Here is a 21860-nt window from a genome sequence, read left to right as displayed (position 1 = left end):
CCTGGATCATACTCACCCATGACAGCCTGTTCTGGAGAAGTGGGTGGGGTGAGAGGCATCCCACAGTTACTCGGGTCCTTCACGCTCCCAAGCCCCTGCTGCCCAACTGTAATATGGCCCCCGGTACTGGCCACACTCTGAGGAACTGGGATATCATTCTGAGAGATCAGCACAAAAGCTGAAGGATAAACCATCCGAACACCACCTGTGAGGAGAGCGAGCGAGAGAACAGGTCTGAGAAAAAGGTCATGCCAGACTGCCAAATTATTATTCCAGTGGTCAGAGTCAAAGCTCACTAGTAAAAATGAGACGCTCATTAGGCACTGCCAAAAGTGATAGGTTCCATCCTTTCATAAGTTAATAGCTATTTAAACATGTGTTCCAACATTATCATAATAGCATTTGGAATACAGGGACCATTGGTGCTTCAGGCAAGATAACTACTCAGCAAATACCACTGTGTCAAGAGAATTCAAAAAGATGGGAAAATTATGGAGATTATTTTTGATGAATCTGAATGATTATCTTTTTAAATTAAGCAAGATGAAGAAGATAGAATTAAGTTCTTCAGGCAAAACATTTTCTCTTACCAACAATTACTTCTACTGCCACGGGGAAATCATCATCATATCCCAACTCTTCCTCTCCTTTCATTTCTTCTTTCTTTTTCAGCACCATTGGGTAGAAATACTGCCATTCCTCTATCAACTTACGGGTGGCTGGGTCTGACATCTTGTATGCTTGGCCTGTTAGCGTGCCGTTTAAGCCATAAGGACTTACCAGTACTAAAGCAGACAGGAGAAACATATTAGGTGTAATGCTACATACACGGTAGTTTTAGGGTGAGGCATACTATCATTTGATGTATACTGCTCTTTATTTCCTAACTCCTTTTTAAGTGTAATTTTTAAAAATTTCTTTTTTCTAGTTTTAGTACTTTTTATATGCCTCTCAACTCAAATCAATTTTTGAAGGAAATCAAATGGGAGGAGATATAATTAACACCATCAGACAAGTACATCAACACACAATATATAAGCTATCTATACGTAAGCTATCTATACATTATCTATCTATACATTAAAGCATATAAAAATCAATTTGGTAATAGCTCATACAGTGTGAATACTGAATCTTCTATGACAGAAGACCATTCAATACATATATCCTGAAACCAGCCTGGGATCTGAACGCTCTCCCTATGATTTCCTGAGACTTCCTAAATATCTGAGGTAATTCAAAAATAATATATAAATAAAATGTCTGTTGGCAGAAAAGTATTAATGTACCAAATCTGAAACATAATGTTATGTATAAGTTCAGTTACAACAATTTTAGAGGTCTGCTGATTAAACAACTCTAAAATAAAATTTATTTTACATAAAGTAAAGGACTTAAAAAGTCCTTCTCTCTAATTCTTTCACTGTTTGACCTTGATGTCATTTTCACTGAGCTAGACACAAAAATGCAGTTAACATAACACTGTATAACTCAGTTCTTATTCTCACAGTGAATATTTCTACATTTCAAATAACACTTTCCTAGGGATAAAAGTCACTTTTCCTTGATCCTGACTTATAAAAACAAATCTCAGCATAAGCATTCACTGGGAGGTCCTTTTTGGGAGAGATTTTTTTTCTTAACTGCTGGATGATATATCACATCAATCAAGACAGAGATGGTTAAAGACATCACATATTTCGTGTTGCCTTCTGCTATTCTGTATGGATACAAATGGAGAAATACTGATCTAAGCAACACAGCTAATCAAGGGCAATTTTCCTGTTTTAACACTTCTAAGAAATCCCCACATCAATATGATTACTTATGTTCACTATAATTGTCTATATATCAACACCTGCCCTAAGAATGTACCTTCTCTACACCAATCATGGGAAATAAGCAGGATAATGCCCCACAAAGTCTTCCATAATTCAAGATATTAGTAACAAACCAATAATATGTAAAGTAAGTAGTCTACAAGGACCAAGTATGGCCAATATTATCTTTCCCAACTTAGGTTAGTCATCTTTTCTCATGACTAGTAATTCCTTTTGTTACTTTAAGTAAATGCTTTGGGCTCCTCGAAATCTAAAGTCAGGTGATCCTCAGCACTTTCAGAGTCAAGGAAACATAGTGTTTAAATAATCCTGACAGTCCACAAAATGAGCATATTGTACAACTCAAGTGTACAGTTTGAGAACTGGGCTGTTTTGAATAATATAGCAGTTCATACATAAAACATCCAAAAAACTACAGAATAATAAAGTACATAGTTTAAAATGTATTGCTAGATGGAGGAAAATGCAGGCAATAATCAGGACAAAATTACATGAGGTTCAGTGTTCTTTTTTACCTTAAAAAAAAAAAAAGGCTTAGCAATCTTTAGGGCAAGAAAAAGCTGCTTTCATCAAATTAACTTGCAATCATTTGTATAAGACCAAAAACCAATATAAATAATATGGAGGCTAAACACTCATTTGACTATTAAAACCAAAGCTTTAGAATATATAGTTAGAAAAAAGAAACATGGTGTTATTTTGCTGATATCTAGGTAATTAGTTGAGCATTCATGAAAATATGAATGTAAGTTAAATTATAACCAAATATCTACAACCAATGCAGTCCAAACTTAAAAGAAAATAAGGTATTAATAAAGAAAGAACAGACTATGCAACTCCACGAATTTGATTTTGGTTAAAATTTCAAAGAGTACAAAGCTTAATAGTAACTCTCTGTTAGCCATTACAGTCCTAAAACCATAGGACAAAGAAAACAAGAAAAATCTTTAACTTATAAGATTTTTGATCTTCAGGAAATCCTCCACACTTTATTCTTTGACACACTTAAGACCATGTTGTAGCTGAGAGAAGCTTTCAGTAAAAAAATGAGCAAGCTATCATCACTTACTTGTGATCTTCCCTTTCTTCTTCAGAAACTAACCCTTCCTGCTTAGCTGAACATGTCCATTTCAGATACTACCTCATTCCATGAGACTTCACTGGGCAAGGTGGCTATCCACCAGGTAGGGAGCGGTGGAGAGGAGAGACATCACTGTCTACTTACCTTGAAATGGTGCAGGTGAAGACTGAGCCATGTGGATATGCTCCTCATTGATCAAATAAATTGGCTGGTGTTGGGCAATCTCCACACTTGTGCATACATTACTTTCCCCATGAAGAAAGAATGTGAACGCACAGGACAAATGCTCACTAGAAGAAGACAAAATGAGAAACTCAGCTCTACATTTCGGTGGGAAATAAACAGGTGCTACAGACAGGAACATAGACGGGACACAGCTTTACTTTATCGAGCATCCACCACAGCCTGCCCTGGATGATATTAACACGCACAAACTTTCCATTGGCTGTGGACAAATAACAACAACGGTAATTAAAGATGCCAGATAAAAGAAAGTTAGGTCTCACCGCAAAACTGGAAACGACTGTGCAGAACGCTTTCTGCTTCCTTTGCACAGTCTCCAACTATAAGCTCCTAAGGACAGGAAAAGAGTAACATTTTTCTACCTTCTTGTGTATTACTATCTGAACTGGCTTTTAAATGACTAGGAACAATGACAAAGTAGTTTTGCTTGTGTTTGGTATGACATAACAGTAAGATCAAATTTACAATCTTATACCATTACAATAAGGTTATTAAACTTATTGAGCTAAAGATAGCAATTAACAACACTGCTATATGTAAATTTCCAATACAACTGCTAAGATAATGTGTTTCTAAATGGACTGGTAATTGATTATATTTAATTTTCACAATTTACCTCTGATCACAAAATTTTATTAAAGCATTCCACTTCTCCATTTTCCACACAATTTGCTAAACATTGAAAAAATGATATGTCTTGGAGAAAAATAATTTCAAAATTACTATACTGGCACATTCTTTCAAAGTTGTTAACTTTGGCCTTAAGTCACCCATAACATCTCCATTTCTCAGGACAGCTTATAGGAACATTTGCCCGATGAACCAAAATCACTATATTCTAGGCAACCACCATTTGAAAACTCATCTTCCAAGATTTCTTTCTTTTCAAAAGTTCTCTAAAATATTATAAAGTATATTTTGAGTACCACTCAAAAAATTAAAATTTAAGTATAAAATTATAATGATTTTGGAAAACTGAAATAAAAATGACAATATTTTCACTCTATTCCTACAGGGAAGCATATATTAATACAGTCTTCCTTGACAAGTACGTTGCAATGATCTGAGAAAATTTTGTGTTTTACTGGAATGCGCAGCTTCCTCAATAGGACAGACATACCTAAACTTGATATTTGGGTATTTAGCACAACAGAGTAATCGTAAGATAATAAATTTAAACATCTCCTTAGCACCTTATGTCTAAGTTTGAAGTTCACAAAGAGGAAACAATGCATGTAATTTAAATGTATACAAGTATACAGGAGTGTCAACAACATGCTGGCCTCCATTTATGGAAAGGACACTGAACACACAGCATCCCCCAAGCACAACATTATGCCAGGCATGTAAGATACCAACATACGGATCAACTGACTCTGGACTGGTCATTTTCGTTTGTAAAATCCAGTAGAGAAGGAGGATCTGACATACCCCTCTCATGCTTATTAACCCATGCAGTCATCCGAATATTTATAAGGCCACTGGTGAGTTATAGATTCTGAGTACAGCCCAGAGCGCACTTGCTCTTCCACTGAATCCCAACTGTGCATGAACATAAACACAACCTACCTTTGTCTATCAATTAGGAAGTCAGAATGGTACAAGAAGTCTGAACAGTGACAATGAATAAAATATGGTTCATGTCCTCAAGGAGTGTATAAACTAAGGCTGACATAAATGCTTATCAGTACAATAAAGTCAAGTACAGAAACAGAAAATCAAAATGCCATGGGAAGGCTAAAGTGTACTGATTTTTTCAATTTTGAAGTCCAAATGCTTCAAAGAAGAAGAAATCAGATGAATGTTTGATTTCAGTATAGAGAGAAAAGAAAAAGTAAGAGATGGAATATAAGGCAAGGAATAGATGTAGTTAGGAACAGGATATAGCTTAGAAATTCTAAAAGGAGGAGAAACAGGACATGATGGGAAAGGAGTCTGAAAAAAGAAGTCAGAGGTCACCCTTGAGACAACCAAAAGTCTTACCATGTGAAAAATAGCAGGGAGCCAATTTAAGGTTTGGTTTTTAAAAGTTGGCTCAATCTAAAGAATCGAGATTAAAAACCTCAAAATAGAATTCAATCTGAATTTGCTATGTTCCAAAAGAGGCTCAGAGGTTAAAGCGTCTGCCTGCAATGCAGGAGACCTGGGTTCGATCCCTGGGTCAAGAAGATCCCCTGGAGAAGGAAATGGTAACCCACTCCAGTGTTCTTGCCTGGAGAATCCCATGGACAGAGGAGCCTGGTGGGCTACAGTCCACGGGGTCGCAAAGAGTCGGACATGACAGCGACTTCACTTCACTTCATAAAAGACACAGAGAAACACAAATGAAAACAGTAGGAAGTGAATCAATGACCTATTTCCTATATTGATAACTTTTAAAAACAAAACATTTTTATTTTTCTAAAGAGACAAAACTACACAAGAAAAACAGCAAGTTATGGGAGAAACAGAACAGAAGCCACCAGTAACTACATAATGTTTGGTAAGTTACTTCACTGTTCTGATCACAGCTTCCTCATATGTCAAGTCAGATGCTGGCACAAACTGCTGCCCCTTCACCCCGAGAAATTCCCATTCAGAAGGTCTAGAATGAGCCCCAAAAATCTGCATTTCCATCCAATTCTCAGTGCTGCTGCTGCTACTCCTAGCTCAAGGTTCATGCTTCAAGAATCACTGAACTTTATGGCACATAAATCCTTCTCAGCTGTAAAATTCTTTTTTTCCCCTAAGATTACAAGAAACAAGAGGGCAAGGAGGACGATACTGATGACCTAAGGAGACTTTTGCCACTTCTAAGACCACACAGATAGAACTTACAGCATTGCCCATAACAGTTAACAACTATAAACACATAAAATGCCTGATTGTAAAGGGCTGGTTAACTAAGCTATGATACATCCTTACAAGATAATACTGTGTAACCACTTAAAAGAAAATACTGATACATAAAAACCTACCACATAAACCCATAAAAGATGAGGAAAAAAATAAGGTACAAAATTGTTGTGAATCATATACACCCATCTGTATAAATCTGTACAAAAATGCGAGAGTGGGGAGAAAAATATATGCACACACAATCTGCTTACCCTGGCATAAAATTTCTCTGGAAGGTTTCACTTTAAAAACCTAATAATTTTGGCTGCCTTTGGGGAATGCAGTGGTATGACTAGGGGATAAAGAAAGGATTCTCAATAGTCTTTTCTACTTTTTGAATGTGGGGCCAGGGGTCACACAGAAGGTAATGGAGGCAGGATCTGAAGGAAGCCCCTGCCTCCTGTCCTGTGCAGTGCCTGCTGGCCCCACTAGAGGAACCCACAGCCTTTCATCTCACCACATTTGGCTCTTAGTTGCAGGCTGCTGAGATCATCTTTGATTCTGAGTCTGTTATCTAACATGCTGGATATTTAATCAGCAAGCATCAATTTCTTTATCCATGTCAGTGTTAAAAATGGTGAATGAGACTATACTGAGGAAAGAATCCTGAGTCACTTTATCAGGTAATTTTCCAGTTACAAATTCTCCCAAGTGCTGCTACTCATGTACAGTTTCTTGTCTACAAAGGACAATCTGAAAGATGACTATGTCAAATGTCTTTATAAAATACAGACACATAACTACTACCATATTACCCTGATCTAGAAACCTGCCTAAAACTCAAATTTAGGTTGTCTGATATAAAAGTTAACTCTCCTCATTTTACAGATGAGAAGATAAGGATAAAAAGTATGGCCTGCAAATGCCACTCTATTTTCTTTTTTTTTGCAAATGCCACTCTTAAAAGCACAGGTGGAATTAGACTTGAAATTTAGGGATCCTTCCTCTCCTTTTCACCATATACCTGTCTGCTGCTGCACACACCTCACTTCCCCAGAACGCTAGAGGACTACAGCTTTCCTTTTCTCTGTGAAGGGACTCCCATACTCTCTGCCACTCAGGAGTAGTCTTGATTTCCACAGCCTTACCTGCTCTTCACTAGACACACTACTCCTTTAGGGCTCCCTTGTCTTTCTCCCTCTATTGACTAAGGTCAAATAATCAACATGTAAATAAAATGATTAGTAAAATAGTAGTACTACTACTGGTATCACTAAATAACCTATCTATAAATAACTCTGGTGTTATGAAGAAGAAAACTGTAAGGTGAATTTGGAAATACAGGTATAATGTGTTCACTATCAAAAAGATAAAGATCATCTGAATGGCTGAAAAATACTAAATCCATCTGCATAATACTTACACCAGACATGCAAAATTAAACCACATACATGGACATCACCAGATAGTCAACACCGAAATCAGACTGATAATAGTCTTTGCAGCCAAAGATGGAGAAGCTCTATATAGTCAGCAAAAACAAGACTGGGAGCTGACTGTGGCTCAGATAATGAACTCCTCACTGCCAAATTCAGACTTAAATTGAAGAAAGTGGGGAAAACCACTAGACCATTCAGGTATGACCTAAATCAAATTCCTTATGATTATACAGTGGAAGTGAGAAATAGATTTAAAGGGACTAGATCTCATAGACAGAGTGCCTGATGAACTATGGACAGAGGTTTGTGACACTGTATAGGAGACAGGGATGAACACCATCACCAAGAAAAAGAAATGCAAAAAAAGCAAAATGGCTGTCTGAGGAGGCCTTGCAAATAGCTGTGAAAAGAAGAGAAGCAAAAAGCAAAGGAGAAAAGGAAAGATATACCCATTTGAATGCAGAGTTCCAAAGAATAGCAAGGAGAGATAAGAAAGCCTTCCTCAGCAATCAATGCAAAGAATACAGGAAAATAATAGAATGGGAAAGACTAGAGGTCTCTTCCAGAAAATTAGAGATACCAAGGGAACATTTCATGCAAAGATGGGCTCAATAAAGGACAGAAATGGTATGGACCTATAACAGAAGCAGAAGATAGTAAGGAGAGGTGGTAATAATACACAGAAGAACTGTACAAAAAAGATCTTCACGACCCAGATAATCATGATGGTGTGATCACTCACCTAGAGCCAGACATCCTGGAATATGAAGTCAAGTGGGACTTAGGATGCATCACTAAAAACAAAGCTAGTGGAAGTGGTGGAATTCCAGTTGAGCTATTTCAAATCCTAAATGATGGTGCTGTTAAAGTGCTGCACTCAATATGCCAGCAAATTTGGAAAAATTAGCAGTGGCCACAGGACTGGAAAAGGTCAGTTTTCATTCCAATCCCAAAGAAAGGCAATGCCAAAGAATGCTCAAACTACCGTACAATTGCACTCATCTCACATGCTAGCAAAGGAATGCTCAAAATTCTCCAAGCCAGGCTTCAGCAATACGTGAACCATGAACTTCCAGACATTCAAGCTGGATTTAGAAAAGGCAGAGGAACCAGAGATCAAACTGCCAACATCCGCTGGATCACTGAAAAAGCAAAAGAGTTCCAGAAAAACATCTGTTTCTGCTTTATTGACCATGTCAAAGGCTTTGACTGTGTGCATCCGAATAAACTGGAAAATTCTGAAAGAGATGGGAATACTGGACCACCTGACCTGCTTCTTGAGAAATCTGTATGCAGGTCAGGAAGCAACAGTTAGTTAGAACTGGACATGGAATGACAGACTGGTTCCAAATAGGAAAAGGAGTACGTCAAGGCTGTATATTGTCACCCTGCTTATTTAACCTCTATGCAGAGTACATCATGAGAAACGCTGGGCTGGAAGAAGCACAAGCTGGAATCAAGATTGCCGGGAGAAATATCAATAACCTCAGATATGCAGATGATACCACCCTTATGGCAGAAAGTGAAGAAGAACTAAAGAGCCCCTTGATGAAAGTGAAAGAGGAGAGTGAAAAAGTTGGCTTAAAGCTCAACATTCAGAAAACTAAGATCATGGCATCCGGTCCCCTCACTTCATGGGAAATAGATGGGGAAACAGTGGAAACAGTGGCTGCAGTGGAATCACTGCAGATGGTGACTGCAGCCATGAAATTAAAAGACGCTTACTCCTTGGAAGGAAAGTTATGACCAACCTAGACAGCATATTGAAAAGCAGTGACATTACTTTGCCAACAAAGGTCCATCTAGTCAAGGCTATGGTTTTTCCAGTGGTCATGTAAGGATGCGAAAGTTGGACTGTGAAGAAAGCTGAGTGCTGAAAAATTGATGCTTTTGAACTGTGGTGTTGGAGAAGACTCTTGAGAGTCCCTTGGACTGCAAGGAGATCAACCAGTCCATCCTAAAGGAGATCAGTTCTGGGTGTTCACCAGAAGGACTGATGTTTAAGCTGAAACTCCAATACTTTAGCCACCTGATGCAAAGAGCTGACTCATTTGAAAAGACCCTGATGCTGGGAAAGATTGAGGGCAGGAGGAGCAGGGGACAACAGAGGATGAGATGTTGGATGGCATCACTGATTCAATGGATCTGAGTCTGGGTAAACTCCAAGAGTTGGTGATGGACAGGGAGGCCTGGTGTGCTGTGGTTCATGGGGTCACAAAGAGTCAGACAGGACTAAGTGATTGAACTGAACAAAAAAAGTAGAAAATGATATTGCAGGTGAATACAAATAAAAATAAAGCTGGTATAGAAATACTAGTAAACAGAACATTTTTAAAACTTAGGTTCATCTTTATAGAATAATGAACAGAGAAATTCACTAAGAAATTTAAACAATCTTGAGTGTGCATGTACACAGCCATATGGTATACAATATTACTCAGAAATAGATAAAGAAAAACATGGCAGAATTACAAGGAGAAACTGACAAATCTTTAATTGATAAGTATTTCTGCTGGGGTCCTGCCCTGGTGGATCCAGGGAATTCGAAGGGCAGACGCGTAGGCGAGGAAAACTTATTTATTTAGAAATATAAGAGAAATTAAGAAGAAACAGTATAGTAGGAAAATTTAGTGGAGAAAAGAGGCTGAATAACTTGGTTTACGGGGAAAGCTAATAAAACCTCAGGACAAGAGATTTGCACCATCTACGTTGGGCCACTGGCGCCCGTTTGAATATCGGAGGGTACCCCGCCTTGGGCTCCCTCTCTCACGGATTTTAGAATCCAGGGCAAGTAAGTAGATGTGGTGAGCCTCCCCACTCCAGATGGGAATTCAGCCTGAAAAAGAAAGGGAGGAAGAGGGAGAAAGAGAGAGAGAGACACGGGGGAAACCAGATTTCCAAGAAACTAGTTCGAGAGACTAGCCCGAGAAACTGGTCCTTGCTTTATTGTTCAGAAGGCTTTTTATACTTTTTGATCGTACATAGAGATCACTGGGTAACACAAAATTATGCAGCGTCAGCAGCCCTGACTCTTATCGAGACCAGGCTTTCTCTCTGCATACTTAAGTCGTATACACATGTCTTCGGTGATTTACATCATCTTCCAGCCAGAAGGCTAACATTTTACGGCCCTTTTCTGATAAGGGTTTGTCAACCAGAAGACTTATTTGTCTTAAAAATGTTGTTCTTCCCCAAGTCTGGTGCCACTCTCAGAAAGCACTAAATAAAGTTACATTCTTACATAACAAGGATACAACAATTTATAATAAGTAAAAGGAGTACAGTGATTTATAACAAAGAGAAAAGTAATTAACTCAAAAGTCTAGTGTTGCTAACATCAAAACTACTATATTCCTATTTCTGCATCCCAATTACATTGATTAATATCCTCCCAGGTGCCTAAAAGATAAAGAATATGGAGGCCTGGCAGCAGTCATTGAGTCAACAGTGAAAACCTGTTGCCAATATAATTTTTAGCTCTTTAGAAAAGGCTCTGTATCTTTAAGATGCTTTAAGCTTTGTGCCTCTCACAGTTGGGGGGGCTGTAAGCAAGTCACAAATTGTAAACGTCTGGGGGAACCTTTCAGGCAAGTTAGAGAGCCATCAGAGGGGTTTGAGCTGAAATATTCCTTTCATATGCAGGAGACTGAAGCCCTGAATTTACATTTTTCCAGAGAATGTCAGAAGAGTGGAAAGCACAGTACAGTAAAGCAGGCAGACTCTGGTTTTGGGGGGTAGATGTTCAGGAAAACCCAGGGGGAACCCCTGAAGCCGGATCACGCCTTTGCGTTTTGTCGGGCTTCCTTCCTCGTGATCTTTGTCACAGGCGGGATTCCCCACACAGGCTCCCGGCATATTTCAACATACTTTTTTCAGTATTTAATAAGCAAATTATTTAGAATACAAAAAAAAGACTATATAAAAATATATAAACAAGTATATATGTTGGCTTTTAAGAAATAAATAATCTGTTCTTTTCCGGGACACATAGAAGATGTACAAAAAAGGACTGGGAACTAGGGCACAAGACAAACCCAAATTTTCAAAGAACTGATATCACACAGACTATACATTCTTTAATCATAGTGCAATTTAGTTAGAAATCAACAGTTTTTGCTTTTTTTTCTTTTAAGGTTAAAACAAAATCCCTTTGTTTGGAAACTTGAATATGCACTCCCTAAATAAATCATGGGTTTACAGAGGAAATCACAATGGAAATCACAAAATGTTTAAAACTGAATGACAACAAAAGTAATACATGTCAAAATCAGAGAGATACAGTACTTAGAGAGTAATTTATATCCTTATATGCCTAAAAGAGGGTCTTAACATAAATGAGATAAGCCTTCAAATCAAGAAGTTGAAAGGGGCAACAACAAAAAACAAGTCAACTCAATGAAACTAGAAGGCTGAAAATAATGACAAAAACACAAAAACTTGAGGTAGGGGGAGAAAAGAGGTAACAGAAATGATTAACAAAATCAAACTTGTTCTGTGAGCACATTAAAAGAAGACAAACCACTAAGCCAACTGATCTGAGGAAGGGAAGTGGACAGATGCCTACACAGCGAGACAGGAGGGGTGCCACCACACAGTCCTGAAAACCAGGAGGAGGAAGGACCCGAGGCACTGACCACTTGGCATCAAGGCTAGCCGCTTACTGCAAAGGCTCTGCTGCTCCCTACACCTCTGCTGTTGGGCATGCTTTTCTTTTGTCTAGAATAAACTTCTCCCATCCTTCATCACCTAATGCCTTCTCATCTTTTCTAAGAAATCATCTTTAAAAGTCCCAGAACTGGCAAAATGCACCCAAACTACTCCGTATATATCTCGGCCAAAGCCTCTCAATGCTCCTAAGTTTTACGTCTAGTTCATCTGATTAACTTTTGTGAGGACAAAAGTCAAGTTTTATCTATCATTTTGTATTCCCACACTTAACAACGTGGAGTGGGAAGATACTGCATTAATCACTTGAGTTTGTGATACTTTGTACCTTTCCTCTAAAATATTCTGGCATTTTATTTTGAGAGTCTGACATAACCATGGAATTCTGAGTCATGAGACAGAAGAACAAGAGGGAAAGGGGGAAAGGGGAAAAAAAAAAAAGAAACCCTGTAATTTTCCAGTCAAGAATACATTAGGGGAAACCTACCCCTAGTCTTGAGAATCTCTGACAATCTCTCTCTGGTCTTCTAAAGGGAACCTGCTTGGGGGTATCACTGACAGCTGTGGAGTATAATATGGTATGGCTCTCATTGGGACCCAAGATAGTGTATATTTTGCACATCTCACCTACATTTCTATAACTCCACATGATTTCCTACTCTGTCACTCTCCTTAAATCCCATCTTTCAAAGTCCAATATCACTTCTACCTTTTCCATATAAGTTCTTTTATATGGCCTTATACAAAAGGCCTTCTCATATAAGCTCTTTTCACAGAGACCTCTTTATTCTCTGCCACTAAGAGTATTTACCTCTTGTTTATACCCATAGTATCAAAAGAACTCATTTAATTAACAAGTATTTACTAAGCACATCTATCTATCTTGTATCAAACACTATGCTGGACTCAGCCATGTAGAAGTAAGACCAGAATCAGCCCTTGGGTATTCTTTGTTTTTTAAGCAAAGCACCAAAAAACTTTAAAAGGGAATAGAAATTTGAAGACTAAGAAATTCTGGTAGGATGCCCTCAGTTAAAATTGGGTACTTGAATGTGAGAGTTCTCAAGAAAGGGCCCATACATTACATGATGCTTCAGGCAAGAATTCTGGAGTGAGATGCCATTCCCTCCTCCAGGGGATCTTCTAGACGCAGGGATCAAGCCCATGTCTCCTGCATTACAGGCAGATTCTTTACTGCTGGGCCACTGGGGAAGCCCATCCAATGATTCCATCATCCAATTTATTTCTTTCACAACACTTTGTTATAATTTGCAATTGGTTATTTTGATGGTTTCTCCCTCATCATAAAATAAGCTCCCCCAAAGGAGGAATCATGTCTGTCCCACTGCCCTCTGAATCCTCAGCACCTAGACATATAACCCTTAGTAGTCACCGCACGGCTAAGTGCAGTTTTAGGCATAACCAAAGAGTAAATTACTTTTCTTTTAGCAAGTTCCATCACTAAGAGAACAAGAAAAACTGATGTGCACAATGAATACTTTTTAAGTGGGAAGATTAATTATTATTAATAGAAGGGGAATGTAATTTCCAGTGATAGGGGAAAAAAACAACTTTAAAAACTGTTTAAAAAAATAAAATAAAAATAAAAACTGTTTACTTGGCAAATATAAGGGGTTGGTGTAGGCTGCATCTGTGTTGTTGAGAAAAGACTTGCAAAAATACAAAAAAGGAAGAACTATTTTCCAGATCATTTTACTCTTAGAATATTCTAAATCTTAAGAACGATTTTTTTTCACTTCTTACACTGAGTTTTCAGAATGCAAGTATTACATGTGCTTTCAAAATGCATTATGAATATTAATAAACTCCTGTTCTTTTCAGGGTGTAAAAGTGTTTTGATAACAGATTCACAATGCAGAATGCATTTAGATAATTTCACCTAAATGCTTTTTGTGTTATGAACTTATTATCTTAAAATTTTCCAAGTTGTCATTAACCAAATCTCTTTCAAGAGGTAATCTGCCTCACTCTATAGATCCTCATTTGGGAATATTTTGCTAATGTTACCTTTATCATTTTCTTTTCTTAAAAATACACCATTTACTTTGTTAGCCTTCACAAAGACTATGGTGAATCCTTTGCTCATTGGCATACTGACCTTTCTCTTACTGAACAGTTCTTAACTTTCATCTCCTTTTTACAAGATGGTGACATTATAACAGTGAAATAAGAGTTAATCAAATTATTTTATAAAATCCTGAGATCCTTTCACCATTTCATGTATCTTCTCTTTAAATTAGAAGTTAAACCTGATTACAAAGGCAATGAAAATGTCCTGAAAAGTTAATGGCACATAATTTAAAAAACAAAAAACACGAGTACTTGCATTATAACTGTTAAATTATCAAGTACAACTTTATGAATAATCACCCTGCTAAAAAATAGTTAACCAATTAAATTGTTTGAATACAAAATTGCCTCAAAGAACAATTTTTCTTCACAAAGGTATATACATATGTAATACACAGGTATGTATGTATGTAATACATATACATGTGCATAAATTTAAAATATACACACATGCACATGTACATGAGAAATTAAATCAGTGAGCTCTATGACCATTCCCTTCTACCCTGCCAAACCTCAAAGCCAAGTTGGTCCTTGGCAGTAAATTCAGCCCGGGAGTGGTACAGTAATTCTTCCCCATCACAAGGTGCTGCTCCTGGTCTTGCAGTGGTAACAGAGCAGCAGCACCTCTTGTACTGATGCAAAAACAGTGGCCCAGTGGCCTAAAAGACTGAAATGTTCCTCCCTGGGTACGTCACTAGGAGCAAATGACAGTGTGGAGGCTCTGACTCAATGTGTCTTTGATTCAAAGGCAGGAAGAGTGTGACAAACTATATAAGGTAATTTTCATGTTGCCAAAATTGACATAAGAGTTACTCTAGTCAGTGAAGTGTGCTTGAAGAAGCTGGTATACACAATATTTGAGGAGACTTATGAAAGTTGTCTTCTTGAGGTTACTAAGCTAAGCCAGATTATCTAGTCTCAATCGCTGGACAACCCTTGGAAAATTCAATGGGAGTGTGGCTGGCAGAGAACACAGATGAAAGAGACATTTATATGAGGGAACTCATGACTACTACAGCACTTTTACTAATGGCAATCCACTCCAGTACTATTGCCTGGAAATTCCCATGGACAGAGGAGCCTGGCAGGCTACAATCCATGGGGTCGCAAAGAGTCGGACACGACTGAGAGACTTCACTTCACTTAAGACATGCTTGGATTCTTTTCTCTTTTATTAAGTATAAAACAAAACCTTTAATCCATTTTTTTGTTACTTTAAAAGATAGTAACAAAGTGGGGGAAGGGGAGAAGGGTAGAGTAATGGAAGGGTATAGGGAATCACAGACATTTTCTACCATTTTTCTCATTAAGTATTGATACCAATTGGGCATTATATATTGCTAAGAAAAAGGCTGAACTGACACTAAAATAGCTAAGACTTTATATATATATATATATATATATATTTGAATATATATATATATTTGAATACATATATATATTTGAATATATATATATATTTGAATACATATATATATTTGAATACATATATATATTTGAATATATATATATATATATATATTTGAGATGATAAACCAGCCTTTCTCTGTTGCTCCTTACTGCTAAATTGAAATGCTATTTCTTCCCAAAGTACAAAATACATGAGAATGGTACATCTTAAAATCAGTGACTGTTTGCTTATATTTTACACAAACGTCCAACCACTATGACAGATTCTGCTGCTGCAGGAGGAGCCTGAGTGGCAGACATGGTGGAGTTCTTGCCAGCTTGAAAGAAACACAGGGACAGACCTCTGACATCTGTCTAGATTCCCACAAGCAGCTCACAGTGGGAGAAATGACCTGCCAGAAAGCATAAAGCAGATGGGAATTCCACTACGGTGCCATTCATCAGGTGAACAATAGCAAGTAGGACTTTACCTATGTGATCAAAAAAAAAAAAAAAAAAAAACCAACACAAAAAACAAAAGAGAGAGAGAGAGAGGATAAAAATAGAAAGAAAATTATTAATGAATAAGTATTAGGTAAACAGGGCTTCCCAGGTGGCTCAGTGGTAATGAATCTGCCTGCCAAGCAGGAGACTGGGGTCAGGTCCCTGGAGAAGGAAATGACCAGCCTCTCCAGTATTCTTGCCTGGGAAATTCAATGGACAGAGGAGCCTGGTGGGCTACAGTCCCTGGGGTCACAAAAAGTCTGACATGACTTAGCAACTCAACAGCAAGAGCAGCAGCCAGGTATACAGCCTTTCTGCTGTCATAGAGTGTTATTTTTCCATACTCCATTACTACACGTTCCATCACGTATGAGTATCAACCCTCACTATTTTCTCCTGCCTCATTATATTGATCATATGATCAATACCGTAAATACTTGATCATATATTGATCATACCTTAAATACTTCCAGAACAAGATGAAGCAGGTAAAAGAGACAAGGATCCATGTTGAGATTTTGTTTCTCTCTCATACCCCAATTCTATTTAAGAAACTGATAGTGCTATAGAGTTAAGTTATAGTATGTATGTAAGAGGAGCTAATACATAAAGAAACTATGATGAAATTATTTTATGTCTTTACTTACAGTGACAGTTTTAGTCACATTTTAAAGACATTCTCTACAATAAACAAAGCAAGAGGAACATCTAACTTCTTATATCACTCTAATTCACATCTAGCAGCTGACACTCAATGTGGCTTGGCAAATTCTTTAAAGGCTTTCCAACATTTGGCATTAGCCAACCAGAGAGCAGAGTCTTTTATAATCAGCACTGCTGCAAAATGTCTCACTCACCAGTACTCAAAGGAGGTCACAGATTTCCCAGCTAAAGGAAAATAAAATTGGAGCTGACACTTGGTAGAATGCTGTTATCAGCAAGAGTTTATCCTCCATACTCTTCCCATGCCACAGGCCTACACCGGAAGCTACGTTTTCCTTTTCTTTAATCAAAACACAGCGCAGCCTTTAAATCACCAGCACTGCTTGCCATCCCAACTCCCCTATCCCAAACACAAGAAAAATAAATCTGCTGGCTAGAACCAACAAAAATAAACATAAGATGCTTCTACATTTTTCTCACAATCTACTTAAGACTATGAAGTCAAAGAGAGCTACAAGTTTTGTAATATGTTTAACAAATTCCAAACAGAATTAACTTTGATTCTTGACAGTTAAAACAATTTCTCCTAAAATTTAGCAGTGATGATATACAAAGAAAAGTAGATATTGGAACTAACACACTAGTTGCTGTAAATAAGGATGCCATTAGTATCTCACTTAAGAGTAACAGAAAACACAAGATCCTTCAGGTGATGGATGGAGCATCTAAAAAGTTAGTGTATGCTCGAGACACCCAGTAGTATTCATTCTTCAAACTAGTCTACTATATACAGTAGCTACATAAGCAGTTATTTAATGACAGTGATATACAGTCAGTATCTGGTCATCATCAAAAATCTGAATGCTTAAAATTATGGATGTTTCTTCCTTTCTTTTTTTTAAGAGCACCAATTGGTAAAAGGTTTAGAGGAAAAAAAAATTCTGATAGAGAATCTTCTTTCATTATCAAGAATCATTTGCTCAGGCAACTTTTGGTTTATCTGTTAATTCTACAAATACGCAAGCATTGCCCAAAAATGCCAGGTGTACCACAGTGAAGAAGGCCTATAGTCCTGACTCCCACAGAGCTGAAATTCTAGAAGCTAGGGCAATCAGACAGTTTAAAAGTCTTTTTAAAAGATAATTTTGAGACAAAAAGCCACAAAGAAAACAAAATAAGATGGCTGTGTCTGAAGGGGAGAAGCGACGACATGTTTGCTGGGAGGCAGCAGTGGGTAAGGGAGGGGTCTTCTTTGAGGAAAGGCAAATGAGTAGTCAGCCCTGGTGAGACCTCAGAGAGAGAAGTTTAGGCAGATGGTCATACAAAAGTACAGGAACAAGCTTACTGAATTTGGGGAACAGAATGGCCTGCTGTGTGCTAAGTCACTTCAGTCAGGTCCGACACTCTTTGTGACCCTACGGACTGTAGCCCGCCAGGCTCCTCTGTCTATGGAATCCTCCAGGCAAGAATACTGGAGTGGGTTGCTATGCTCTCCTCCAGGGGGTCTTCCCAACTCAGGGACCAAACCTGCATTTCTTACATCTCCTGCATTGGCAGGGTTCTTTACCACCACCTTGGAGATAAGTACAAAATGAGATCAAATAGGTGAGTAGGGGCTAGATCATGTAAACCTTTCAATACTGAGAAGGGGCATGGATTTTATTCTAAATACACTGATAAACCTGCAGGATTTTAAGCAAAGGAATTACCATGGTCTCATTTATATTTTGAAAAGATCACTTTTAGTTACTTTCTTGATAATCTGTTATGAAGGAGATAACTGCAGAACAGGAAGACCAGCTGGAAGGCTGGTTTAGAGAAGGCATGGTTGAGAGTAGGTTGGCAGCAGTGAAGTCTTAGGGGGGACATGGATTCAAAATCTACTTCAAAAATGCGACCAACAGTACATGTAGACAGGCACACTATGAAGGAAGTGGATGCACCAGTAGGAAGGAGGTAAGATCGAGATAGCTCATGTGAAAGACATTCGCTTAACGATAGCAGTTAAAGCCAAGGGGATGAGTGAAAGCACGCAGGTCTGAGTTTGAAAGAGTCCAGATACAGAAAAAGTAACGCAACTCAACTTCTGTTCTGACATTCTCAGGTTCTTCCATGGGGGGATGGGGGCATTAGGGGAAAGGCTACTGTGTTTTTAGTAAGACAGTATGTGCAGCATGTTTTAATGATCTTTCTCCAAACAGGTAAAGAGAAAATAGAAAGTTTTGATGAGAGAAGCTCCCCCATACTCTGCCTGCACATACTCACTCCAATTTAGGATTTAATGGATTTAACTGAATCAAACTAATCCATTCAAATTTTCTCCTTTCAAAACCACCTTTAAAAAAAGACTTATTACTAAGTTTAGTAATAAAATTAACTGAAAACAAATAACGAAGTTATAAAATACTATTTGATTATGCTAATAAAAGTGAGGGAGAAATGTGTTAGATATCGCTTTTCTATAGATCAGGCTGGGTCACCCACTCAAAACACAAGACTCCATCACATCTAGCACTCTCTCACTGAATGACTTTGACACAGTACTATTTACTGACTTTAAACATACATCAGGACTGGAAACTACCTAAACTCCAATCAAGAATAGAAGGGATAAATCAACTGGGGCATAGTCACACAATGGAGTACTCTACAGCAATCAGAATAAGTGATCTACAACTGCACATACAACCTGAATAATTAAAACAATGTGGACCAAGAGAAGACAGAAACAAAAAGCTATCTATGTAGGATTCTATTTATATGAAATGTGAAGACACATTAAACTGCTGGAACAAGTGCTTATGCTTGGGAGGGGAGAGGCAGTGACTGGAAAGGAGAATGAGGGAGGTTTCCGGGCTGCTAGTAACATCTATTTCTTGTGCAGGAGCAGGGGTGGGTGTGTGGGTGTGTGTATGTGTCTGTCTGTGTGTCTGTGTATGGGTCTGTGTGTGTCTGTGTGTGTGTGCTAGTAACATCTATTTCTTGTGCAGGAGAAGGGGCGTGTGTGTGTGTGTCTGTGTGTCTGTGTGTGTACACGTGCGCTCAGCCATGTCTGACTCGTTGCAACCCCATGGACTATATGGACTCAATTTGGAAAAACTCACTAAGCTTTATACACTTGCGATATATGTACTTTTTGTACTGTATATTATAAACATCAATAAAAAGTTATAAACATGAAATATGAAAGATATATAGCAAAATGTTAACATTCTGGACCTCACCAGGTTAAATGAGTTGTAAAAGCATGAGTATTTATCTTATTGACTATGACAAATAGAAAAATGATTTCCCAAATATGCCTGTGTGCTAATCTCCAGTACCTGTGACTATGTTATGCTATACAGCCAGGGGGAATTAAGGAATCACCTGTAGCCTTAATCAAATAACCTTAAAATAGGGAGATTATCTGGGATTATCCAGTGGGCCCAATGTAATTACAAGAGTCTTTAATTTATTGTTCAAAGAGGCAGAAGAGTCAAGGTCAGAAAGACCCAACAAGCCACCACTGGCTTTGACAACAGAAGGGACTCACAAACCAAGGAATGTGGGCAGCCTCTGAAGCTGGAAAATGCAAAGAAACAGATTTGCCCTGAAGGTGTCCAAGAAGGAATTCAACCCTGCCAACATCATGCTTTTAGTCTAGTGAGACCCATTTCAGACTTCTGATTTACAGAACTGAAAAGATAATAAATCTGTAAATAGAATGTTCAGTTTAATTTTAGATGCCACATTTTAAAAGGATATTAAGTAAACTGGAGCACACTCAAAAGAAAATAACCAAAAGCACTTAAAACCACCCAACATGACAATAATTGAAGGAAATGGAGATATTTAACAAAGAGATAAGACAACCTAGGGAAGAGATACCAACAATGAAACACAAGCCACAGTCAAGCATAAAATGTTATGAAACCTATTTTGTTTAATATGGTATTTTACAATTATTGCTGCAACAGTATGTGCTGTCCTCAACTGTGGCAAATATCAATTTCACACACTGGTCAAATTTTCATGGTATACCAGAGAACTCAGGTACAGTGGTCAAGCACCATTGATAAAGACACTACAGAAAAATAGATTTCAATTCAATATAAAAACTTTCTAACTGGGTTTTTTTAAATAAAAAATGGCTTACAAGAAGGGTAATACGTTTGCTTCCCTGATGGCTCAGATGGTAAAAAATCTGTCTTCAATGCAGGAGACCTGGGTTTGATCCCCAGGTTGGGAAGATCCCCTGGAGAAGGGAAAGGCTACCCACTCCAGTATTCTGGCCTGGAGAATTCCATGGACTATTCCACAGGGTTGCAAAGAGTTGGACATGACTGAGCGACTTTCACCATTATGTCTGCTATACCTAATGGTGTGGTGGAGGAGATTCAAGCATACTGAAAAGGGGAAGGAACAGGATGGTCTTCAGTGGTGCCTTCAATCCTCAGATTCTGATAATCCTACAGTTTGATTCTCAGGTAAGTTGTGCCATTTTAAAATATCCCATATGGGATGATTACTCAGAAGCAGAATACTGAAAGGCAAAGCACATCAAATTATAAGAGAAAGATCTATTGAGACAGGGTAAAGAGAAGTATCTTGAAGACACCATTCCTGAAGCTTGAAATGTATACTGCTAGTGAAGTCACAAATACAAACTTAAAAAAAATTTTTTTAACTCAAGTATAGTTGATTTACAATGTTGTGTTAGTTTTATGTGTACAGCAAAGTGGTCCAGCTACATGTTTCTTTTTCAAATTCTTTTCCATTATAGGCTATTACAAGATCCTGAATATAGCACAGGTCCCTGTGCTAGACAGTAGGCCCTTGTTGTTTCTGTATTTTATATATAGTGGTATGTACATGTTAACCCCAAACCCCTACAAATTCTCAATCCAGTCAGCCAAACCAAACTGTTCTGCTCTCCTTTTGTTACCAGGATTACTTTTTGAAAGCAGAGCTTACATGAATACCTATTTATAAAAGGAACATTATAACAGAGGTGAATAAACACAGATTTATTCTCCCTGGAGAGGAGATATGAGGCTGATGCGATAACCTTCAAGAACAGCATCCTGTCAGACTGGAGTATCAGCTTGTGAGTCAGAATGAGAAAAATCAGTATCATTTGAA

General features: G+C 38.0%; 1 protein-coding gene across 2 annotated transcripts in view; it reads right to left on the bottom strand.

The window, feature by feature from the left end:
* MED13L (mediator complex subunit 13L) overlaps positions 1 to 21860 on the bottom strand; it is a 282965-nt gene that overhangs the window by 58379 nt on the left and 202726 nt on the right. For both annotated transcript variants that reach the window (XM_068989585.1, XM_068989586.1), the window contains exons 5-7: positions 3067 to 3212; positions 591 to 785; positions 17 to 205 (exon numbers count right to left, since the gene is read on the bottom strand). In XM_068989585.1, the coding sequence (XP_068845686.1) occupies positions 17 to 205; positions 591 to 785; positions 3067 to 3212 (530 nt within the window). The remainder of the gene's footprint in view (positions 1 to 16; positions 206 to 590; positions 786 to 3066; positions 3213 to 21860) is intronic.

Source organism: Capricornis sumatraensis, chromosome 17 (assembly GCF_032405125.1).
Source record: "Capricornis sumatraensis isolate serow.1 chromosome 17, serow.2, whole genome shotgun sequence".
NCBI lineage: Eukaryota > Metazoa > Chordata > Mammalia > Artiodactyla > Bovidae > Capricornis > Capricornis sumatraensis.
Note: the sequence above shows the minus strand (reverse complement) of the source record. Positions and strands in the feature narration are given on the sequence as shown.